This window comes from Eulemur rufifrons, chromosome 21 (genome assembly GCF_041146395.1).
Source record: "Eulemur rufifrons isolate Redbay chromosome 21, OSU_ERuf_1, whole genome shotgun sequence".
In the NCBI taxonomy this organism is placed as follows: domain Eukaryota; kingdom Metazoa; phylum Chordata; class Mammalia; order Primates; family Lemuridae; genus Eulemur; species Eulemur rufifrons.
In genome coordinates, this window is record NC_091003.1 from 6,183,479 (window position 1) to 6,208,874 (window position 25,396).

Consider the following 25,396-nt stretch of genomic DNA (forward strand, 5'->3'; position numbering starts at 1 on the left):
ATTATTTATGTGAGAATATATACATATAAAAAGGCAGCTGTGGGTTAAGATTACAAGTGATTTTCACTTGGTACAGTCTGAATGCTTTCCAAGCATATATTAACCTTTATGATTGGTGGGTGAAACCCTTCCCCATTTGAAGAGGAGAACTTTTAAGCAAATACCATTTTTGTTAGGGCAGCAGGGGCTAGAATGTGCTAGAGAGCTCTGTCCTGTCCCCATGGCTGAGCATCTGGGGCTGGGGCCTTCGGTCCTCGCCTCTCCTCACATCGTCTCCTTTTCCCTGCAGACTGCAATAAGGTCACTGATCAGTGCCTGTCCTTCTTTAAACGCTGTGGAAACATCTGTCATATTGACCTGAGGTACTGCAAGCAAGTCACCAAGGCAGGCTGTGAGCAGTTCATAGCCGAAATGTCTGTGAGTGTCCAGTTTGGGCAAGTGGAAGAAAAACTCCTGCAAAAACTGAGTTAGTCCCAGGACAAGGATGTAAATACGGGGTGGGCAGGGAGGGAGGGCACAGGGCCGGGGAGGGGGAAAGACTTTACAAAAGAAGAGGGCTTTTATTTTCCATTTGAAACTTGGAACAACAGACCACAGAACGATTCCATTGTGCTAGTCTTTGCAAGGAGAAGCCATTCAACCACCCCTTTTGGGGATGAGTGAGCCGGACACTTTCCTTTGGTCTTTCTGAATCGTAATTGCACTGCTTTCTGGACCATTTCTAAGGCGGCCTTTACAAGAAGACATTCCCGTCAGAGAGGAGGATGGACTTTGGAGAAATTCTCTTATTGAAGCCTGAGCTTAGGGGTTTCTGTTGGTGGTGGTGGTGTTGTTTTGGACACCTCATTCCTTGCAACTCCAAGGTTTTTGGTGTCTACGTAAAGTGGACCACACACCACATCTGCTGCCATCTTGACACTTTGTGTTTGTTTGTTTGGTTTTGTTACATCTTACATTATGCAGAACTATTTTTGTACAAATTGTTTAAAAGTTATTTATGCAAGGTTTGAATGCATACCAGTGTTTTTATTGTTTTGAGATTGCCAATTTTCCTGATTTCCTTAAGGTAGGAGAGAACTTAACCTGTACTTCATTGACACAACCCATCTACAAATGTGCCCAGATCTGACAAAGTGGGCTAAGACCTTCCACTTAAAAGCATGTTTAACTGGAAGTTGAGAGCTGCCTTTGTACGTCAAGAAGTTACACGAGCATGTTGTGGATAAATGTAAATTATAGTCAAAGTAAGACACTTTGCCAAGTTTCCTCTATATAGAATTCACTTTTCTCAGATTTTAAAATTTCGACTTCAGCCTTTGCACTCAGGAGGGTTTGCTCCAGCATGAGCTCTTGTACTCTACATAGATCTAATTTACACCGTGAGTCAAGAAGTAGAATAAATGCTCCCACATAGCCTTTTTTTCCCTTTTTTCTCTCCTTTGAAGTGTGAGTTGAGTTCTCATTTAGGTTTGTAACATGGCTATTTCCTAGTTGTAAAGTTCTGCATTTATAAGTGCCATTGTTGTAAGGTGGTGTTTCTTAGACCTTCCCTGCTGCGATTTTACCTTTGTTGAATTTGTATAAACAATTGTACAAAAAAAAACCACTCTTGAACTTTGAGGGTTTTTGTTCTAGGAGCTGACTAGAGCCAGAGTCTCAATACTAGGTTACTATACATTGTTCAAAGCCAAAAACAGTATAATTTCTCACTCACCTGAGAAATGCAGCAGCCCCGTGGTATGTGACTTTTTCCTTTTTCTTCTTCAGAAAGATCTTAACTGTTTTTGGCTAATTAAGGTAATAGGAAAGAACTATGCTAACAACAATGGGCATACGTAGGAATTAGGTACAGAATTCCTTAAGAGGGCAGGGTGGCTCACCTGTCTGGGTGCCTCTTGCCACACCTGTACGAAGTAATTTCCGTAGCCACTTGCCATTACCCAAGGGTTACTCAGATTTGGGGGACTGAGTATCATTTACTCAGCCTCCCAGTGGGGAGAGGCTACTATCTTGCACAGGTAGCCTTGGGCCATGGTGGCTGCAGGAGACGCTTGGTTCTGAGGTAGCTTCCCCAAGTGGCAGACACAGAACCCAGCGGGAAGGAATTTTAAATTACAGAATTTTTTTAAAGACAGCAACCTCATTCACATACACAGTGAATCTGAGGATTCAGAAAGTAACCAACTTCCTCAATAATCAGGAGCAACATTAAGACCTTGACCCTGTAAGGATGTGCCTTTCCTGCTAATGATTAAGTTTTATATTTGCCCCATCAAACTGGTTTTATTCAAATGGGACAAAGATCCCATGCAGATCTGTCTCCTGTTAATTTAAATCCAGAGACCCTTTCTGACTCAAACTGAAGACATCTGAAGCCATTGTACCCCAGAATTTAACTGAGAGGATCCACTTACCTCAGTTAACATTAGTTAACACTCCATGGTTTATTTACAAAAATGTGGCTTCCCTTTCCAGGCCTGATCGTTCAACACGCAACGATAGGTAGGTAACGTCTGTTCTCTTGGCGGTGTTCTCTGAACCTCCAGATGAGAGACAGTTAACCCTGCTGTCCCGTAAAGTCGTCGTCTTGAGAATTGCTTTAAGGGTAATCATGGTTTTTCTGGTGAACAGTTCTTGCAGTCACTCATTAGCTGCTAACACTGAAACTTGTAGCTGCAGCTGATTAAGGGACATAGGGACGCTGGGGTTAGAGGACAGTGTTTCTCCTCTAAGGTTTCCTGGAGCACACGGGTCTGCTAGGGAGGGGCTGCCAAGGCTGGGACCCAAGCCACCAGAGGGGCACAACAAAGCAAAGACATCATGACATATATTCAGGTTTAAGAGATACCACAGTGGCAGTGCAGTGGTCACAGATGAACTCCCCCTGTAAGTACCGAACAATCCAATAAGATCATGTCTTTGTACAGATTGTTACAAGCAGCTGCTCTTGAGCCCACATGCCATCTCTGATGAAGTCATGAAAGGACCGTAAGCCTGAAGGAGTGCTTGCTGTGTTGAATCACAACGTAGTAACCTAGAAAAGAGGCACTGTCCCTTTCTCTAGGGAGCCTGATGTTTACAAAGAAAGATACCATGATGCCTCAAATGACATCCTTGCATATTGTGAGGATGGGACAAGGAGATATATTCCACTGTGGACTTCCAGAATGTTATCCGTATCATGTGACCTACTCAAAAAATTTGTTTCAAGAGGCATGATGTGCCACTTTTCAAAAATGCAGATTCCAGGGGAAAATGTTTTGTCCTCTGCCAAATAAGTCAGTTATTCCAGGTGTCAAGCTTGTACACTAAGAATTTTTCATCGGTCCCTAAACGGTTACTTCAAAATGCTACCAAAAAAATCCACCACTACATATTTTTTTCTCTTACTCTAATATATAAATCCAAGGGGAAACATTAAGGTGCTTTAAGCTGCGACTGTGTACAAACAAATCTGAATATTTGAATTTAATTTTAGACAAAACCAGCACCTGCTTAGCTTCTACTTAAGTTTGCTTCCTGTCACCTGCTATCCTGTATTTAAAGATTTCCCACCATCAAGTTAGTGTTAAATTTCCAGAGTCTCCTGAAAAGTACAGACAAGGGACAAGTGCCCATAAAGTTTTAGCAGCTCAGGTGCTGCTTCTGTTGGGAAGTAATGATCTGCTCAAACTAGTGACCACTAATTGTGTTAGGCAAACGCCTGATCTGGGCTCTACTGGCAAACATGAGAGACAGGTATTTGAAAATACCCCTGAAGCCTTGATTTACATTCTTTGACCCTTAAATCGAGAAAAGGCTGAAGGGCATGTTGTCACAACTAGCCAAAGTTTCTGCCCCACGGCACAGAGGCAGACTGTCTCCTTAAGTTCAGGCGTATTTTCACGTCTGTCAATTGACCAGTGGATTCTGACCACCTGAGAGTTACTGCAGAGCTGGCACAGAAGACTCAGCTGAGAAGTGGGGCACTTCTTAAGATATCTTGCCTGCTACCAATGGGACTGAATCCATAGCTGGTTGCAACTCAACCAAAAACATAACCCTGTATCAAGTTGGCCCTCAAAGAGAAGAGATTTCAGGACCTTTTTGCATAGGCTAATACCAAGTTTCTTATTTGCTATGTGGTATTAGAAGGATTAGGAGAAACTCTGGCAACAGAGCTAGGTTCAAATTCTGATGTAGCCACTTTTTAACCATGAGATTTTAGACAAGTGCTTAAATTTCTCAAAGGTCAGGTTCCCCATCTGAGAAGCGAGACAGTACCTACTTTAGAATGCTACTTTGAGGACTACTAGAGATAATTTATACACCACCTAGCACAATACCTAGACACGAGAAACATCAAATCAGTGTTTACTGACAAGAAAGCAACAAAAGTAAGCACTATGGTTCACTGTGACATCTTTGAAGGTGCTCCTACCATCTCTTCTGAAGAAGGGTGCTAGACCAGGGCATAGATAACTATCCATACTGAATGCAAGTGAATTAGGAACTGACCAAGATGACGCAAACAAAACCTTTTAAAATCTAATTTTATTCCTAAAGTTGAAATTAGCTAGCAGGTAGCACTGAAAATACACCTTCACTATACAAAACAGTGTAAACCGATTACACATTAATAAAGAATTTTAGCACACACACTTCTAAAGAAAGAAGCTAGATGCAGCTCTTGCTATAAAAAGCTGTACACCTGAACAAAAATGGACATGTTTAGTCTAAGGCCCTGGCAGTTGCCTGTAGAATGTCAGTTGTTCCAATTATGTTTAAATGCAGAAATAGCAACAATATGGAAACTTACATTCATCAAATATTAGCATTTAAAATATATAAGACTAATAAAGTGAACATTCAGAGGGGCCACTATTTAGCATGTTCCACGTCAGCCACTTGTGGACAGTGATCTCATCTAAAGAGAACAAAAGTTTCAAACATCTGAGTAGTTTAAGTTAAAAATAGGATGAAGGGGAAATAAGAACAGGATAAGTGTCCTCCAAAGACAAGAGTCGATGCCCACACGTGGCACAGTCTGACTTCAACAGTTGGTATTTACGGGACTTAAGAGAAAGCCCGCAGGACCCGGGAAGCTCCTGTGTCCACAGGCAGATAGGCTCATGGCATGGACCAGTGTTTCCATAACTAAGGATATATCTTTCTGTCCCCAGTTAGTAGTGAAAATAATTTTTAAAAATAGCTTCAGCCTTTGAACAGTAAGTTTCTAGTCCCTTCTGTGCACTGAAATGTTTGGGATCAAGTTTGGGGGCAAGTGTCCTGTCGGGGAGAGCCTCAGTTTCAGGACTTGAACACGTGCACAGCTCGTACCACATACTGCCGGCAGATGGGGCACTCACTCATGCGCTTGCCACACTTGGTGCAGGTGACCATATGCCCACACTCGAGCAAGACACAGTCGATGATGGCATCCATGCAGATGCGACACAGGGTATCATCCTCTTCATCCTGCAGCTGCAGCCGCTCACCATCTGAAAGGCAACAGAGTAGTCAGGGCCTCGGGTGTGGCCGCCCACCCGAAACCGAGCAGCCATCTGCTGTGACCACTGCAAGTGCTGTACCACCCCAGTGTTGTACCAGAAATAATCCCAACTTCTCTACACTTTGGTTCTCTCCACTAGAAACGGCAATGATAATACCTACACCTCAGGGTTTTGTAAAGAATGCAATGCTTGAAGTACCCAAGAAATGTTACCTACTCATTCCTGTTTTATAATCTGTGTGTAATTTAAGAGGTATATTTAAGGATATATTACTTCTAAAGTTAGAAAAAAGAAAAATAAAGAAGCTGTAAGTTTATTTTCTACACATGGGCCTTGGAATCAGAACGCTATTGGAATTTCAGCTCAGCTGCCTGAGCTGTGCGGCCATGGGAAAGTCACAGTCTCTGGACTCTCATCTCAGCAGGAAGAGCAGCTTTCATTCCACACTCATAGGAAAGTCAGGAATAATCATCCGTCAAGTAGTGAAGGACCTCCTCCCCGCAGCCGCAAAAGCATCTCAGGCCCTGTTGAAGTCTAACTGAAAAGGGATGGGCCATCCTTGCTCTGTGCCCAGATGTAGGTTCTCAGAAAATCCGGGCTCTGAATAAAGGTGATGAATGAGTTTAAAAAGTTAACCTCAGTCTGAGATTTAGCCAGAGGTATGGACTTTGAGGCTTCCCCTCTTACAGGTCACAGAGAGGATGAATGGGAATCAGGAATATAGTTAGAACAAAACAGGAATTCAAGCTTGAAGGGCCAGTAGTCTCTGGGCCTAAGAGAAATAAATATATGTTTCACAGCCTGCCACGTCAAGAGATTCTTGTAATCTGGGGTCTTAGTTCATGGCCCGTGATGACTGGTATGGACCTGGGAGAAAGGATCTCTGGGATGAGATGGCAGATGAATCAATGGAAAAGATGCTAGAGGACACCTGAGATTAAATCAAAGCCAGAGACTTGGTCTCCTCTCCTGTGTGGAGGTTCCTTCCAACTTAGGACAGCAGAGGAGCCAGAGTATGTCAGGGCTGTTAGGGTCAATGTTGGCGTAAGTGGCTGGAAGCCGGTAAAGCTAGGAAAGATTCCAGCTGTGCTCAAAACAAAACGTGTGTTCCACCTAAGCCAGAGATTGAACCAGTGTCAGATGAAGCAGTGAGTTAACTGAGAAAGACACTTTAGAAATCATGTGTCGTGGCCTCCTACACCATAAACACTGTGAGGGTGGGAGTAGCCATGCATTACCATCGTGTACTGCACATGGCTATTTACATAGTAAACTGGCTCTCCCCCCTCACTGCTGGAATAGCATTTCCCAGCCAACAGCCTGACCCCTGAAGACTCTGAGGATTGAGGATTCCTGGATCTATCATTGTGGCATCATCTTAGAAACAGGTGTGCCAAAATACATCCTGCATATTCTGGGCATAAACCTGTTCATCAACAAATGCTGTATTATAACCAGCTTTTAAAGAAAACTCAACATGATAAAAGTTAATCATGGGAAGACTGTTTCAGTCTAGATAAGAACATAAAATTTGTCAGTCTGAGTACCACCACTGAATTATTTTTTCTTGTCCATAAATGTTGTATAGCTTGGCCCTGTTACCAGCTGGGGGAGGATTTCTATGCCACACTTCATTAATAAATAGTTCAGAAATTCTTAGCCTCACTTTTTGTGATTTACATAGAAACCTACAAATACTTGATGCTAAGAACTACTTAATGTCCGGGCTGTAAGGGATTTTCCCTCATACTGTTAAAGAGCTACAGTTGAGATAACCAGGTACTGGCCTGCCAGAGGGGTTAATGAGAAAAACAAGCATTTTTATAGAGTGAAGGAATTTGATTAGGTTCTAACAAATAGTTAATTATGGTAAGAAAAACCAGACTGAACAAATAATTACTAACATACTTGGCCATGGTGGTCTCAGAGCCAAAATCACATAATGAACTTAATACTTAACAGATCTATACACAGGCTCATATAACTAATTTTAACTCAGTAAAAAGGTAGATAGCTTTCTCAAAAATAAATCTGACTTAATTGTGATAGAAGCAACCCAGTTTTTAAAAGCCTAAGGAGTGATACCGTGGGGGGAAAAAAAATGAAAAAATAAACTTACAGGACTTTTGGTTTTCTTCATTCTCTTTGTATAGCCGGTTTACTTTCTCTACCAGCTCCCATTTTTCACAGCAGCCGGAGTAGTTGACAAAATTCCGAGCCAGGATTTCCTTCAGCTGACGCACACTCATCCCTTCCACATCTTCAAGGCTTGACAAGTCAGACAGTGAAGCTCTTACTCTCTTCTTGGAGAGCCCAGGGGTCTGAAACCACAGAGCATCCATTACCCCTGGGTCCCATAAGTCTAGGCCACCCTCACCCTAAATTCAGTGGTCCTGAGTATTTTTCCCAAACTTCTCAGCGGTCCTTCAAGTGTTTTAATATATGGTCCCACATTCAAGCCAGAAGAAACATCCTGTGCTAATCTAGAGCAAGTTCACAGGGGCATCTTCCCTTCCTGCCAGATGGACATGTCAGGGAAACCAAATTTTATGGGAGGTCTCACCTGCTCCTCCACATTTTCTTCTTCTTCTTCATCATCATCATCTTCATCATCATCATCGTCATCGTCGTCCTCATCATCATCATCATCATCTGTGTTTGCTGAAGCTATTTCACTCTGTACCTACACAAACAATATATCTGATTGGCTCAGGAATCATATTTCCCCAACAGCATCTACCCAGATTTATCACTAGAGAAAATCTTTCCATAGATCCTACCCCCAAATGACCCAAAAGCCTTGCATACTCCACGTTGTCCTTGGATCCTGAATGTTGCTGCCCCTCCCAAAAAATTGGGCCCTAAAAGACTGCATAGAGAACTTACCTTCCATAAAGTTACCTTGAAACACAAGTTCCTATGTATGTATAGATTTCTAAAATCTAACCAGAGTATTAACTCCCTGAGGAAGGTCCCATAATGGAATGCCAAAGCCATGGAAGGTAAGAGATGGCACTGCGTGATTATCAAAGGATCTACAAATGGCTGGTTTAACTGGAGCCTCTACAATGCAGACACAAAAAAGCTAAAGCTGTGACTAGGGTCAGCCCAAGCGTCAGGCGCATCTAAATTGAAAGATCTCAATCCCACGTCACATTTAAACATTCTAATTCCAAAGGTGGCTTCCTAGACATCTTCACTGATGGTTGATGGTAGTTCTAGTTTTAAAAATTCCTCAACAGAGAAACACTTCTTTCAGAAAAATAAATTCCTTCAATCTGGGTTATGTACCCTCTTCCACATCTTTTGACTTTTTCCTTTTTTTTTTTTTTTCTCCAACTTCAGCCATCTCTAGATCTTTTGACTATATTTTGATCATAGCTCTACAATAGTCTAGGTCAGTCCCCAGTTTCAAATATTCTGCCCCACTGATTCACAGACACCATGTTGTATTAGGATATTAAGTATAAAATGTCCATGTTCCTTAAGTACTCAGTTAGACAGCTGATATCTCTGACGTTTCACTTTGCCACTTCTTGTTTTATTTTTGTGAAGGTACATCTTCATTCTTTCAAATGCACGGTTTGGCTTATGATTTTATTCAAAATTTTTTTAGAGCAATTTTTGTGAAACCATGGATAAGTCAAAAATTTGTGTTATTTTCAAATATGAGTTCCGTCGTGGAACCAATGCAGCACAGACAGCTCAAAATATCAATGAAGTGTTTAGGAAGGATGTGGCTAATTAATGCACAAGTATGTCGATGGTTTGAGAAGTTCTGTTCTGGTGATTTTAATCCTGAAAATGAACCACATGGGTGACCTGAGACCAAAGTGGATAATGATGAGCTGAAAGCTGTAGTGAAAGTGAATCCATCTCAACCTACACGTGAATTAGCAGCAAGATTTGATGTTACTATTCCAACAGTATTGGACCATTTGAAACAAATGGGCAAGGTGAAGCTGGAAAGATGGGTACCTCATGACTTAAGTGAGTGTCAGAAGAGAAATCTTGAGGCTTGCCTTTCTTTCCTGTCATGACAAAGCTGAATCATTTTTACACCATATTGCTATGTGTGATAAAAGTGGATTCTGTTTGACAATCCCAAGTGTTCAGCACAATTTTTGGATAAAGACGAAGTGCCGAAACACAGTCCAAAACCGAATGTTCATCAGAAAAAGCTAATGGCATCTGTTTGGTGGTCCAGTGCTGGTATTATCCACTACACCTTCGTGAAACCTGGTCAATCACAGATGTCTACTACAACCAATTGGATGAAATGATGAGGATGCTTGTGATTAAGCAGCTGAGACTGGCCGATAGAGACAGGCCAATCCTCTTGCAAGACAACACTCGACCACGTGTCACACAAACAACGCTGCTCAAACTATAGAGGCTGGACTTGGAAACCGTCATCCACCATATTCACCAGACCTTGCCCCAAATGACTACCACTTCTCCAGGCTTTGGACCACTTCTTGCAGGGAAAAATATTCAATTCTCAACAAGCTGTGGAAAACGCCTTTGGAGATTTCATTGCCACTCGCTCTCTAGGCTTCTTTGCTGCTGGCATAAACCAGCTACCATTAAGATGGCAAAACTGTGTCGATAGTTTAGGTGCATACTTTGATTAATTGTACTGTTTCTTGTTTGAGATATAATAAACTGAACTTTTGATTTGAAATCGGACATTTCGTACTTAATGACCTAATATAGCATCCAACAACCCATACCTCCCAAATGGTATCATATACCCGAAAGTGGTACCAAAGTCAGATGTGTCTTATGTTTGCATCATCATAATGCCAGTTCTCATTTGGGAAAATAATAAAACTCCTGGCTTGGACTTACCTAATTTAAGACTATAGTCGTGTGTTACTTGATGAAGGAGATACTTTCTGAGAAATGTGTCCTTAGGCGATTTAGTCGTGCTAGTATCAGAGTGTACGTACACAAATCTAGACGGTATAGACTCCTATACTATATACCTAGGCTATAGGGTATAGCACCTATTATAGTATTTCTAGGCTACAAACCTATGCAGCATGTTAACTCTACTGAATACTGTAGACAACTATAACACAGGTAAGTGTCTGTATCTGAACATCTCTAAACTCAGAAAAGGTATAGCAAAGGCCGGGCGCGGTGGCTCACACCTGTAATGCTAGCACTCTGGGAGGCCGAGGCGGGCGGATTGTTTGAGCTCAGGAGTTCGAGACCAGCCTGAGCAAGAGCAAGACTCTGTCTCTACTAAAAATAGAAAGAAATTATATAGACAACTAAATATATATATATATATATACACACACACACACACATAAATATATATATATATATGAAATTAGCCAGGCACGGTGGCACATGCCTGTAATCCCAGCTACTTGGGAGGCTGAGGCAGTAGGATCGCTTGAGCCCAGGAGTTTGAGGTTGCTGTGAGCTGGGCTGATGCCACGGCACTCTAGCCTGGGCAACAGAGTGAGACTCTGTCTCCAAAAAAAAAAAAAAAGAAAAAAGAAAAGGTATAGCAAAAATATATTATAATCTTATGTGACCACCATTGTATACGTGGTTTGTCATTAACTGAAACATCATTAGGCATCACATAATTGTATTTGGAAGGCAACTAGACCAAATTTCCCTATGCATTAAGACAGGGTCTTGCAATGTTGCCCCGGCTAAAGTGCAGTGCCTGTTTACATGCGTGATCATAGTGCATCTATTGCCTCAACCTCCTGAGCTCAAGCAATCCTGTCTCAGACTCCTGAGTAGCTGGAACTACAGGCTCATGCTATCATGCCCAGCTTCTTTCTGCTTTTAGTAACCCCTTTAGTGAAGAAAATTAAATGTGAAGAAAACTGTTCAAAGTAATTCAGCATTTTAGAATCACTTACATACAAGTGAATATTAATTACAAGCCCTTGAATGTTATTCAATCAGGATGCCCAAAGACATCATTGGGACAATATTCTAATTAAAATTAGTAAATAACTACATTTTTTCACTAATCCAGATGCCTCTGTCATTATCTAACTTGGAACAATTTCACTGTAGCCAGGCAAGCAGGCATTAAGATAACTTTCACTCCTGATTGTTTTACGGTCACCGACACTTATACAAATAGTCCTGCAAATGTGTATATGCTACTTTTTCAGTCATTACTTCAATGGTGTTTAACTATTAATACGTAAGATAGAGAAACTGAAGTGACTAAGGCCAACAGATTGATGAGCTATTTTTGGACCCCTCAGATGGCAGACTTTGGAGCTACCCCACCTAAGCACTCAGAGACACCAGAATTTAGCTGGGCGTGGAACCTCTATACCCTAGCCCATGACTTCTATTATAGTTTATCTGAAGTCATGAAGCACTAAAGGCCCCACCATATATGGCCAAGAGTAAGTGTGCCACGCTCTGGGTATAAATTAATTACCCCTTCATACCTGTGCAAGCACTCCAGATCTGGAGGTCCGGTCCCCATCCATAAGCTCTCCCTGAAGTGAAGACATAGTAGCAGAGGGGGCTGTATAGTTTGAAAAAAATGAACGTGTAAAAAAACTAGAAGCCTGGGACCTTGAAGAATTCAGACTGCTTGTGTCCATGTCATCCTCAGAGCCTAGTCCATGATGGCATAGTACTAGATCTACCAAGTCTTCTTTCTCTCGACAAGTATCTATTGGTATGTTTCTAAGAATGAGATACTGCCGTAGATCCTTCACCTTCAGTCGCATTAACTGAGGGCGCTGAAAGGCTGTCTCTTGCAGTAAGTGACAAGTAGAACATCTACGGAGATTCTCTTGTAAGACTGAACAAACGGAGCAAAAATCCTTCTTGCAGTCACAACAAACATGCTGAAGAAAGAGAAAAGCAGCATTTAATGATAGCAAAATATATGCCATTATGGAAACATTAGTTTTCTTTTTGCCTTCTATTAAAATTTAATTTTAATTCTTATGAAGTCCCCTGTGGCACCAGACCATTTTCACAGGCATTTTAGTGTTCCAAAAGCCATGAAAATCAAAATAGTCATTGGCAACACAGTTTGGATTTACAGAAGTTCAAATACAGCCGTTTAAGAAAAACATACATTCTTATGTTAATGAATTAAAACCTTTCCACCCCTTGGTAAAAACATGTAATTAGCAGAACAGAGCTGACTTGAACCACATGGAACGGAAAGCGTAACACAAACTCTTTTCCTACATTAACAATTTCCCACATTTAAAGAAGAAAAAAAGCCGAAGAAAAAAAGCCTAACACAGAGAGGGAAAAAGAAAGGGAACTGATCTCTCAAGGTCAATCCAAGAAAACAGAGGACCCACTAATACAGTAATCTGTAACCTACACACCCTTAATCACAACCAAAGCCACTCCACTAGAGAAGCTTAAAGAGGACACTAAGATGTGGTCATTCCTGCTTGTGCATTTTTCCCACAAGCTGGTATTTTTTTTCCCTAAAATATTTCAAAGTACTGAATTGATGATCAAAGAATGTAAGGAGGGCTAGCAATAATGGCTCTCAAAAAGAATGACTTTCTATCCTAGTGAAAATAACTTTTAGCATAAGTACTTCATGTTGAATTTCTGAACGATAATTATCTTTTTACATTCATTTCTTCATTTGAGAGTTAAAATTATAGTTAGGGGTGAATTTTTGAATCTTGAGATCATAGTTACAGTAGATTATTTCTGAACAAAATTGCAGACTAAAATTTTTTGCTTCAAGAAATAACCATCATGAAAAATCAAGTGGTACAAACAGGCCAGAGTTCAGCAGAAAGGATGTCTGAACAACATGAAAAATAACAAAGTCTAATCAGAAAATTTGAACAGTAATATAATCCCTTCAATTAAGTTTTTTCTAAATGGGAAATGGTTAATGGGATGAAACTTTTGCTATTTTTATAAAAAGAAATGAAGGATTCATTAGCTGTTCAAAATAACCTACAATCAAGAATTGATCCTTGTGTCTTGTTATGTAACATTTCATCCAACTCACCTTCTTCCTAAAGACTGAAAACGAAAGTCCACAGGCTTTGCAAACTATATTAGACCCTTCCGTAGCTGCTGGTGGGTAGGTGGAAAAGTCAGGGTTTGGTGTAAATCTGAATGGACCAGCGGCTCCTGCAAATCCTGACTGCTGGCCCCTGACAGCTCCGGTTCCCATGACTTCATTCAGCAGCCCACAGCATGAAGCCCACATAGATGTGGCACCGGCCTAAAAAGGAACACAAGTGCCACAGTTTAAAACTAAGTGAAATCTGGGCTCAATGGGATCCTTAGAGAATGCTAAGCTATTCTGGAGAGGTAAGTTTGCCCTAAATAACTTTGAGATTACCATATTCCTTTGGGCACCAAAATTTCAAGCTATTTGGAAAAAAAATAATTTTCTGGTATTTCCAAACAATCTCTAGCACTGGAGATACTCATGGTATCTTCTTAGACAAAAGGAAAAGATACAACATAACCTAAATGTTGCAAAAAAACAAAAAAACAAAAAACAAACCCACACCCACCCAAACACACAGATACATGTGCACCTGCACAGAGGAAAAAAAAAAAAAAGACTGGACAGAAGTTATGTCCTGTGCTATACCTGGGATATGTTTATACTAAAAAATTATTCACTTTTCAACCAAAATTCAAAGTTTCTGGGTGTCCTATATCTCATCTGGCAACCTTAACCTGGTGGCTACCATACTAGGTGCCACCGTTCTATAGGATGAGGCAGATTTTCCCAGCTATTATTTAGCAGAAAAAACATAAATTCAAATTACTTAATTTCATTAAACTTCTGTTCTCAAATTTCTAACTGGTTATAATATACTACGGCATATATAATTTATTTTTAAACTATGACGGGAAAACATTAAAACAGCAACTGAAACTCTACATTTTAATGTATCATGTATAATTTATTTCCTTCTTTAAATTTTTCTCTACTTTCCAAATTCTTCATAAAAAATATATTCACTTGATACTAAGTACTTCTTAAACAGCATTTAATCTACCTTTCAAACTGAAAATACTAAACATAATTTTCAATGACCTGATAACCAGGATGACTGTCCAAGGAGTAAGGGCTATTTCCCACTCCACTAAATGGCCCAGATCTAATGTATTGCTTTTTATGTTTTTTTTTTTTTTTCCTTGTCTTCCCTCTCTCTGAGCCACCACAGCTATCACTACACCTACCTGTAGTAACCTGTCTCCTTTTTTATTACAGCCTAAGAACCCTGATAACCCAGCTTGTTAGAAGTATATATAAAAGAATAAATTTTCAGTGAAGGCCAAAGGTATTTTCCCATGCTCAAAGTATAAAAGCTACAGTGTTCAGAACTAACAGGTTTTTGCCCCTTGTCCTAATTCTTAAGCATATTCTAGAGTCTAGATAATGTGACAGGTAATGGAAGTCTAGTAGCCGAGGTATTAGTTAAATGGCAGCACATAATAACAGTTCCATTTATTTTATTATCTGACTCAAACATTTACTGTTTGTCCAACAAGCTCAAAAAAAAAAAAAAAACCACACAACCAAAAAAACCACCTTAAAAGGTAATTTGAAATGCAGTGGAAGGATAATACTATTGTTGTTACTACCCAGAAGTAATATAGGGAAAGGAGAAGGTAAAGCAGTAAGAAACCACAATACAAGTCCAAACAGTCTTAAGTATCAAGGTCACTGATTCAAGTATTATATGGCTTCACATCCTGTAATTCAATTAATAGTGATGCCTTTAAAAGTCAGGTAAAGTTATAATTAATAGTTCATACCTTTAAATCATTATATACCTCAGACTCTAAAGTCATGGTTTGCTTAATCATAAAAGCATGAAAATCCAGATTTACTAATTTAAAATGATTGTTCTTTTAAGTAAAAGATTCATCTGCAGTTCTTTCAAGTAAGCTCTCTTAAAACAACTAAAAATATTTTGAAGTCAATTTGCACTAACTTTTTAGGGGGGGAGGGGACTACCTCAACTGCAGAAAGTACCACCAGGATAACCTTTTCTTCATTCTAGGAGTTAACTTATTTTTTTAGGACAGCCACAGAGCTGTGACATTCTAGTTTAAAAGAAGCTCTTAGCTTTTTATCCCCCTTCTGATTCATGTGATGTTGTCTCCTTAACTAGAGTGAAAGTTCCTCATGAATAGAAACCTCTGTAGCATCCAGCTCCATCATCGTATTACTGATAAATAAATGTGTGAAAGATTTCTTCGATTACCTCTTTATAGGCAACATAACATTATTTAAATTTTTCATGCTACTTAGAAAGTTCCAATTGTGTTTTCTTTTTTTTTTTTTGACAGAGTCTCACTTTGTTGCCCAGGCTAGAGTGAGTGCCGTGGCGTCTGCCTAGCTCACAGCAACCTCAAACTCCTGGGCTCAAGCGATCCTCCTGCCTCAGCCTCCCGAGTAGCTGGGACTACAGGCATGCGCCACTATGCCCGGCTAATTTTTCTCTCTCTATATATTTTTAGTTGTCCATATAATTTCTTTCTATTTTTAGTAGAGACAGGGTCTCGCTCTTGCTCAGGCTGGTCTCGAACCCCTGACCTTGAGCGATCCACCCGCCTCGGCCTCCCAGAGTGCTAGGATTACAGGCGTGAGCAACCTCGCCCGGCCGTGTTTTCTTGATAAAGAAAAATTAAGGTAAAAGAAATTCTGGGGCCCGGTGCAGTGGCTCATGCATGTAATCCCAGCACTTTGGGAGGCCTAGGTGGGAGGATCACTTGAGGCCAGGAGTTCAAGACCAGCTTGGGCAACACAGCAAGACCCCATCTCTACAAAAAATTTAAAAATTAGGGCATGGTGGTGCTCGCCTGTAGTCCCAGCTATCTCAGCTACTCAGGAGGCTGAGGCGGAAGATCAATTGAGCCCAGGAGTTGGAGGTTACAACGAGCTATGATCACGCCACTGCACTCTATCCTGGGCAAAAGAGTGAAACCCCATCTCTACAAAAAATAAAAATAAAGTAATTTTTAAAAAAGAGATTCTGACCTAGTAGGCCAAAAATCTCAAATGACACTCTTTTAAAAGCAGCACTGTTGGCCGGGCGCGGTGGCTCACGCCTGTAATCCTAGCACTCTGGGAGGCTGAGGCCAGAGGATCGCTCAAGGTCAGGAGTTCGAGACCAGCCTGAGCAAGAGTGAGACCCCTGTCTCTACTGAAAATAGAAAGAAATTATCTGGACAGCTAAAAAAATATATAGAGAGAAAAAAATTAGCCGGGCATGGTGGCACATGCCTGTAGTCCCAGCTACTTGGGAGGCTGAGGCAGGATTAAGTCCAGGAGTTTGAGGTTGCTGTGAGCTTGATGCCATGGCACTCTAGCCCGGGCAACAGAGGGAGACTCCATCTCAAAAAAAAAAAAAAAAAAAAAACAAACCCAAAAAGCAGCACTGTCACACATTCTGCCCTTGCTACCAGAGAGTTTTACAATGAATTAAGGAAGGATACAATTTTTCAAACCATGTTAATGAGCATGAACATTAAAATTCTAGGAGGAAAATACAGAGCTCTGGTGAGGGAATAAATGGATTTATTTTGGGAAAACAGGTGGAATCTCTGTGTAGATATCAATATTGAAAGGTGAAAATTTTGTCCCACTCCTCATGTGTCTATAAAATGGAGGGATTTTCCTCTTCATTCATTGGAAGGAAAATAATGATAAAACAATTCTATCCTCTTTCAACCATCTCTTTATAAAATAAAAACAAAAAAACTCAAGCCAACCCCCAAAGAGTCCCAGGCAAAAATATGCTGCTATAACCCAGTATTTGGAACAACTCAGACCCATATTACTGTTGTTAGCCCAAATACCATAGCAGAAGGAAAGAAGAAACATTGAAAATTTTAGGTTGTAGCCCCTTAGGATCTATAAACTTAAACTTGGACAAAATCTCCTAATGAGAGAATTTTCTTAGCGTCACATTGAAGGACAAATCCCCTATGCACAGTTATCCTCTCTGAGAGTAGCATTTCCAAAACTCCAGCCTTCTTGACAGTTCAGAAATTTGAAACAGGGGAAGCCCCAGTCACTAGTTTATTTGAAGTACCTTTCTTTCCCATCTAGCTTACTTGAAAAAATTAATTTCCATTTCTGCTTTAAGCCCCATGTTTTCTGGGACCCCAGTGCTGGAATGAAGGTGACTTTAGTGATTCAAACTCCACCTCCCAACTTCTTCAGAGCAGGTGGTTTTAGTCCTGTCCCTGAGTGGCTGCGGTCACTGCCTCTCGATAAGGAATTGCCTAGGCCTAGGAAAATGCCCTTAAGACAATGATTCTCAACCTTGGCTGCATGTTGGATTCACCAAGGAAGTGAAAAAATACTGATGCCTGGGTCCCAGGCTCAGAGATTCCGATTCCACTGGTCTGGGATACAGCCTGGACACCAGAATTTTTTTTTTTTTTTTAGAACTTCCTAGGTGATTCTGGTTTTTTGTTTGTTTTTAAAACAAGGTCTCGATACATTGGCAAGTGGGAGTACGTGGCTATTCACAGACATAATCATAGCTCACTGCAGCCTTGAACTCCTGGGATCATGCAATCCCTGCACCTCAGCCTCCCAAGTAGTTGGGATTACAGGCACCCAACCACCCTGCCCTGCTCTACCCTAGGTGATTCCGATACACAGCCAAGGTAAAAGGTTAAGGCCTGCTCGATCTAAGGGAAGATTTTGTCTTCATGCCTACATCGTTTCAGCCAGTACGTCACCCTCCACAGATTCCTGAGGTGAAGGGGTTGTGCATACTTCTGAAGCTTGTGCCTTTAGAGTTCTAACACCTCAGCCATGTGTTCCCCAAAGCTTGTCTACATTTTTCAGCAGTAGTAGGATATACTTCTAGTGTTTTGTTTCCCTCTATGCTTTCACCCAATCCTTTCAGAAAGGGTTAGCTGAGTTTTAAACAATTTAATCTGATACTTAAGTTAGTTCCTTTCCTTTTTTTTTTTTTTTTTTTACCACATATTGGCCTATAACTTTGCTGGACTTTGGCATTTTATTTGCTCTTTGATTTCTGGCCCAAACTTTTATTTCCTTATTCCTCTACATGTTTTCTTATATGAAATCTCCAATATTGGGAGAAAATATGGGATTTCTGGGTCTGTCAAAAGCAGCCATTGTTCAAATTATTTTTGTCCTTCTTCACCTCCAAGTTGAAGAATCCACCAAGAAGATAAATCCTCCCAGGCTTGGACTCCATCTGCCTGGCTCCCCTTTGGTGTGTTTCATCTTCCTGTGCTTTCTTTTTTTTTTTTTTTTTTTTTTTTTTTTTTTTTTTGAGACAGAGTCTCACTCTGTTGCCCAGGCTAGAGTGAGTGCCGTGGCGTCAGCCGAGCTCACAGCAACCTCAAACTCCTGAGCTCAAGCGATCCTCCTGTCTCAGCCTCCCAAGTAGCTGGGACTACAGGCATGCACCACCATGCCCGGCTAATTTTTTCTATATATATTTTTAGCTGTCCATATAATTTCTTTCTATTTTTAGTAGAGATGGGGTCTCGCTCTTGCTCAGGCTGGTCTCGAACTCCTGAGCTCAAACGATCCGCCCACCTCGGCCTCCCAGAGTGCTAGGATTACAGGCGTGAGCCACCACGCCCGGCCTCTTCCTGTGCTTTCTCATAAAATCCAACGTCATAAACTTCTTCTACATGTCCCCTCAGGGCAAAGGCTTCTCTATCCACAACTGTCACCTTGACACTCACCTTTTTTTTTTTTTTTTAGACAGGGTCTCACTCAGTTGCCCTGGCTAGCATACAGTGGTGTCATCATAGCTCACTGTAGCCTCAAATTCCTGGGCTCAAGCGATCCTCCTGCCTCAGGCTCCCAAGTAGCTGAGACTACAGGCACTCGCCATCACACCTGGCTGATTTTTTAAATTTTTTGTAGAGATGGGGTCTCGCTATTGCCCAGGCTGCTCTTGAACTGGCCTCTAGTGTTCCTCCCACCTCGGCCTCTCAAAGTGCTGGGATTACAAGTGTGAGCCACCGTGCTCATCCTTCACCTAATAAATCTTGATGTGCCCTACACTGATCTTTCCCCTCTCAAATCCGTCCAAATTTTCTGTTACTACTTGACAGAAACTATAAAAGCAATTGAGGAACTATTTAAGAGGCGGTTTTTCTCAAGTTTATTGAATCTGGGCTTCTCAAGTAGAGAGAGGGCCAGGGGTGGGGAGGACATACGCCAATTTATTCTCTGAGCTCCCAACTCTCCACCCCGTTACATTTCCCTGGACCCCAGTTACCACATCCGATAGGATAATAACTAAAAAGCTTTCCTCTTTTACATCCTCCTTTTAAAAGCTTTGGAGATCTAAGTTCATTTTCTTTCCCTTTCCACATATGTCTTCCCTACCCTTTAAGCTCCTCCTCTAGTTAAATCAGCCTATATTCCTTTATTTTTCTTTTATTCTCTCACTATTCCCATTTTGATAGTAAGATTGAATCATATTCTCCAAACCATTCCATTTCCTCCTAGATTTTCTGAGCAAATCCAATTCTTAGAAAGACAGCATACTAGCCACAGCTCTTTGGTTTCTGAATTTGCAGTAAATTCAAGGAGTTATTGCTCTGCATCAATTCCAAAGAGGTATATTCCATACATAAGGGGGGCTATCCATGTTTTGTTCATTAAAACAAAACAAAAAAACTCTTCCATGAGTGAAGCCAAGGTCTGGATCTCTGAAAACTAAAGCCATGATCTGGGCTTTAAATGACCTGTTTGGGACCATAGTTGAGAGCAGGACTCCATGCAATAGACCACATGAATCCAAAAGGTTAGAACAATAATCTGGTCAGGCACAGTGGCTGACGCCTATAACCCTAGCTGCCAGCACTTTGGGAGGCTAAGGCAGGAGGATTGTTTCAGGCCAGAAGTTTGAAATCAGCCTGAGCAAGAGCAAGAGCCTATCTCTACAAAAAGTACAAAAATTAGCCAGATGTGGTGACACATGCCTATAGTCCCAGCTACTCAGGAGGCTGAGGTAGGAGGATGGCTTAAGCCCACGAGTTCAAGGTTGCAGTGAGCTATGAGGAGGCCACTGCACCACTCCAGCCTGGGTGACAGAGAGAGAGCCTGTCTCAAAAAAAAAAAAAAAAAAAAAAAAAGTAATCTGTAAAGACAGCTAAATTTCCTCTCTTGACCATGAATGTAGTTCAAAATAACAGAGAATAACAGAAGGAGGCCACTATCTGTCCGTGCCTGGCACAAAACTCCAAGCTCAGGGAATTTAGCTGTGTTTGCAGTTTATTTTCTAGCCATCAATGACTACTGAAAATGACTTAATAGTTTAATCCCTTTCCTATCCACCCTCTTAAGCCAAAACTGCTCCTGATAGAGCAGCCCTGGGACCATGGTCTGCCTGGCTCTTACCAGTTAAGAACCAGATATCATATGAAAAACTTACATGGCCCATAGTAAGAAATTAAATTCTAAAACCTGCCTGGACTGCCCCAGACACCTAGATTTCCTCATGCCATTCTGACATCAATGCCAGTTCTGATTTTTTTTTTTCCCCACAGCCAGTACACCGTCTTTTAGAGGGCCAACACTAACTTTTTTTCACTCCCAATTTAGAGTTAATTAAGAACTAAGATAGACAAATGGAAATAGCTGATAATACCATCTGGAGAATATGACCTTAGCTCTGTAGCCAACTTACTAGTCCTGATAATATGCTACCTAGTAACCAGCACAGCTGACCAAAATAGCTTACCACCTAGTTGAGTGGAGACCAGAATGCCATCCTCCCTCTAGGAAGACAGATCTGAGTAGGTCCCAGAAAGTACTGAGCCAAGCATGTTTAGTTCCTTCACTCAAACTCACTAACATCAAAGTCCCTCTTCTTCTTATGGTAGCAGAAAGGCTGACAGTGTTTCTCCCATACTGTTCCCTCCAGGAGAATGAATTAGAAATTCCCTCCACTCTCTAGGAACGAAGCAGGTAGGGAGTGTTATCCACAAATCTAAACAATTTGCATAAGAGTATGACTGATAGTTTCTAGCACGTTTCCACAACAATAGACCAACAATGTTATAAGCATGCTCTCAGGTTCCTCAGTCAGATTCAAATAATATAAGCCCATTCTGCACCATCATTTATTTCATTCAACAAAAGAGGAAATGTATAGTTTCTTTGCAAGAGAAGTAGCTCAACTCTCTTCCTGGCAGAGAGCCAGAGTTTTTGAATGGCCTCAAGGTTCAGCTGCCTTTGATTGTGTGTATGATCTAATATGCTTTTAGAATCTCTGTGAGGAGAAAATACTTCAAAATGCTCAATTTAAAGAATTAACAAGTTTAATACAAATTTTGAATCCTATTCCAAACTACATCAGGATGTGATCCCTTTTAATGGTTCCATCAAATATAATATTAACCAGCCAGACTAGAATGAAGGATAAGAAAAGCTATGGTGGTTTCCATGAAGATTAAATGACAGCCATAGAGACATGGAGATATACACAGACAGGGAGGGAGGGACAGGCAAGCTGATGAGTATGAAAACAACAAAAAACTAAATGATCTAAGTGATCTAAGTCACAGGTCCCCAACCTTTTTGACACCAGGGACCGGTTTTGTGGAAGACAGTTTTGCTACGGGGGTGGGGGTGGTGAGCAGGGAGGGTGGAGGGGGAGCAGCTATGAGTGCACGTGGGCCATCCCTCTCTCACTGGCCTCCTGCTGTGTGGCCCAGTTCCTGGTGGGCCACGGACCAGACAGGTGTGGGTCCTTGGCATGGGGGTTCCACAGATCTAAGTCATTCAGTTTTGGTTAAACTAGGTAAACAACAGTAATAATAATGCCACCTCCTAAGAGTCTACCTACCTTGCTTACCACATTTCTAAATTAAATATGATAATATTTTTACCGAGTTATTTTAAGGATGAACCTAGAACTTTCAAATTCAAGAATACTAAATGTTCTCAGCTGAAAGAAGCTATGAGGACCAGACAGGGATCAAGTCTTTCCACCAATAAAAGCTTCCTCAGAGAATTCACCCACCATAGATTTTGTTTTAAACTCCAGGCAACCTTTAATTTGCTAAAACTCAATATCCTCGTGTTAAATGATAGGAAAAAGATGTTTCAAATCTTGGCACCAGTGATATAAAAAAGTTTTATAGTTTAAACTTCAGTTGGGTTAAACTTTGCTACAGAACTTAAAGGAAAGCAAAAGAAACAGTTAAGATCATCAGCAAAATCTTTATCCAATTTAGAGCTATTTGAGAACGTACGCTCCTTAGAATATGAAAGGATTTCTTATTGAAGCTGCTGCTGCTTCAATATAAGCAGTGCCCTGAAATGCAATATACAGGGAACTCTGCTTTCTTAATGACCAAATATCCAACCATATACCACAAAGGAAGAGATTCTACATCCTAAATTCCTTCTCTTATACCGTTTGGACATTAAGTAGCATGCAAAAAGAGATGCTGACTTTTAAAATGTAATATTTTTAGACAAAATATTGGCTAAATTGATAGATTTTACAATAATATGTCCTACAGAGAATAAACGTTAGATCATAAATGTTACCTTCCTCATGTTTGGGTTTTTCTTTTTTTTTTTTTAACAGTACACTTGATCCTTAGTACCACTCCCCCACCTTTCAGAGAAAAAAAGAAAGAAAAGGAAATTACATTCAGTAGATTATTTTCTCCTTGATATCTCATTTTCAGCTTGGAAGAATAAACATAATTAGCACAATTAAGGGTGAGATCAATATAAATACAGAAAAACATAAGGAGGGTTAAATCAAATTTACAAAGCACCAATTTGGATTTTTTTTTTAAAAAATCCCTTATGGAAAGTTAATCAGATGTTACTCTAAGGTGAGTTACTTGAGCCTGAGAGGTAAAAACCTATATCAAAACATCAGTTTTTAAACAAAAACATAAAAATCAGATGGAGAAAGAAAATATCCATTTCATACATGCAGTTAAATAAAATCAGTGGCTCCTGATTTGAGTGCTCCTTAGTGAAAATGTACTTATCTAATCGCTTAGCTTTTAAAGTAATTTTAAGTTCACAGAAAGAAGTACTTCCTTTCATGAATGTTCATTCATGGGCTAGAATTCCATGACATCAGGAATCACTGACCCTACCCAGAAATCTACAAATGAGCATACCTACAATTAAACAATTTCAATATAAATCAATATGAAGTTAAATAGTAAACAGCCCAAATCCTAAATTGTGTGAATCCAGTTTCACAAAAACAAAAAAGTGTCACTCGTAACTGTCATCTTGCACATCCTGATGTCTATTCAGGTCATTTTGCTTCAGAAAATATATATCTTTTCTACATTTTCAATTGTTACCGAACTTTGTTTCTAAAATTTCAACTTAGAGAGCAGTAACTGGCTGGGTGCAGTGGCTGATGCCTGTAATCCTAGCACTTTGGGAGGTCCAGGGAGGGGGATTGCTAGAAGCCAGGAGTTGGAGACCAGCCTGATCAACAGCAAAATAAAAAATTAGCCGGGCGTGGTGGCATACGCCTCCCAGAAGTTTGAGGTTGCAGGGAGCTATGATGATGCCACTGCACACTAGTCCAGGCAACAGAGTGAAACTCTGTCTCAAAAAACAAAACCAAACCAAACCCAAGCTCTTACAATATCCTCATACTTCATGGCAGTGTTCAAAAGTTACCTATTCCACATATATTCCTTGCTTTCTATAGCCAAAAGTATCTTTTCTTGCTCCTGAGGATTTTGCATTTTTTTGATACCTTATATCCTCTGCCTTGCAATGTGGTTACTCAAGAAGCTCTCCTCTTCTGAATGGCAAACTCTTCCCTAAAGGATGGGACTGTGTTTTCCATTATTTCTATTCACCCTGTCTCCCTCTTGGCTGACACAGAGAACATGTTCAACATGTCATAGAAAATGAATTTCCAGCCACTTGACACTCTCTTTCAATCTTCCATAGTAAATCTCTGACGCTTTGTGAAGGTAGAGTTAATCTAGCAGCTCGCTCTATTATTTTCCTTATCCACACCAAGCACACCTCCTCACTGAGATTAATACAATCGTCTATGTCTGAAAGAGTATCATCCACCTTATGACTCATCCCACTTGGTCCGAGTTCGGCAGAGGAATCAATACCTGAATTGACTGCTGTACACACAGAGCTCCTCGGAACTCTCGGCGACCAAGTGGAGAGAATCTCCCCCCTCCCCCTTTCCTGAAACTTCCCATCAGCGACGCTCCCACGCTCTCACTCCCACCTTGGAGAACTCAAGCTGTCAAATTATTTGCTGCGTACCTAGCGGCGGTGGAGACACATGCAGCCGGCTCGCGCTCTAGGTCATGGCCCCAACGATAAGCCTACGAAGAACCCCTTCGGGGTGGCATCCCCGCCTTGAGACGTCTCTAACCTGTTAGCCCAGTCCCGTCCTCACCACTCCCTGCACCACTCCTTTTCTCTCTTCGGTCCTGTGATGTCCCCGACATTTGGGTTAGTTCAAGGACTCGAGGCGGGAGAGGGCAAAGGCACGGAGGGCTGAGGCGAGCAGCAGCGAATCTGCCTCAGGCCCCCGCGGAGGCGCACAGGGCCTGGCGCAGAGAGGGGGCCTCCCCAGGCGTGAGAGCGGGGGGTGCCCGGTCTCCCCCACTCCTCGGGCTCGCTGACGGGAGGCACTGTGGGGGCTCGAGAGGGTCCGGGAACCCAGCCTCTCCGCCCTGTGCCAGTCAGGGCCCCAGACGCCGGGCGTGCGACCGCCCTCGGCGGAGCCTTCCGAGATGCCGGCGGGGTAACTGCTGAGGAGAAAAGGAGGCGCTTTGGGTGCCCGGGCCGGAGAGAACAGGCGAGGAGGGTCTGCCCGGCTCCACCGGCCCCTCACCTTCATGGCCGCGACCGCCTCGGCTCGGTCGGCTCTGCCCGAGAACTCAACACCATAGCAGTTCCGCGC

The 25,396-nt window shown here is 41.4% G+C and overlaps 2 protein-coding genes across 6 annotated transcripts in view; one reads left to right on the top strand and one right to left on the bottom strand.

Moving 5' to 3' along the window:
* The window catches only part of KDM2B (lysine demethylase 2B), a 117,233-nt gene extending 115,586 nt beyond the window's left edge, over positions 1-1,647 (top strand). The window contains exons 22-23 of one of the 2 annotated variants that reach the window (XM_069497631.1): positions 290-417; positions 617-1,647. In XM_069497631.1, the coding sequence (XP_069353732.1) occupies positions 290-417; positions 617-691 (203 nt within the window). In that variant the 3' untranslated portion in view covers positions 692-1,647. Of the gene's footprint in view, positions 1-289 lie in introns of both variants that reach the window. The other variant, XM_069497629.1, reaches the window with a different exon arrangement.
* Positions 1,648-4,551: 2,904 nt separating this feature from the next.
* Positions 4,552-25,396, bottom strand: RNF34 (ring finger protein 34). Of its 4 annotated transcripts, none has more exons than XM_069496984.1 (6): positions 25,328-25,396; positions 13,489-13,707; positions 11,933-11,983; positions 8,056-8,175; positions 7,612-7,813; positions 4,552-5,480 (listed from the first exon to the last, which is right to left on the bottom strand). In XM_069496984.1, exons 1-6 carry the CDS (start codon positions 25,331-25,333, stop codon positions 5,290-5,292), a joined length of 789 nt encoding a protein of 262 aa, XP_069353085.1. In that variant the 5' UTR covers positions 25,334-25,396; the 3' UTR covers positions 4,552-5,289. The 4 variants fall into 4 exon arrangements, with proteins under 4 accessions (XP_069353085.1, XP_069353083.1, XP_069353084.1 ...); XM_069496982.1 differs by having other exon boundaries at positions 11,933-12,340; XM_069496983.1 differs by lacking the exon at positions 25,328-25,396 and adding an exon at positions 23,023-23,031 and having other exon boundaries at positions 11,933-12,340.

Bases quoted from the DNA above. Each gene is read 5' to 3' on its own strand.
- RNF34 (XM_069496983.1), bottom strand. The intron at 12,341-13,488 runs GTGAGTTGGATG...CTCTTTCTTCAG, and splicing joins TTTCAGTCTTTAGGAAGAAG to CATGTTTGTTGTGACTGCAA. The intron at 7,814-8,055 runs GTGAGACCTCCC...CTGTGGTTTCAG, and splicing joins AAGAAAATGTGGAGGAGCAG to ACCCCTGGGCTCTCCAAGAA.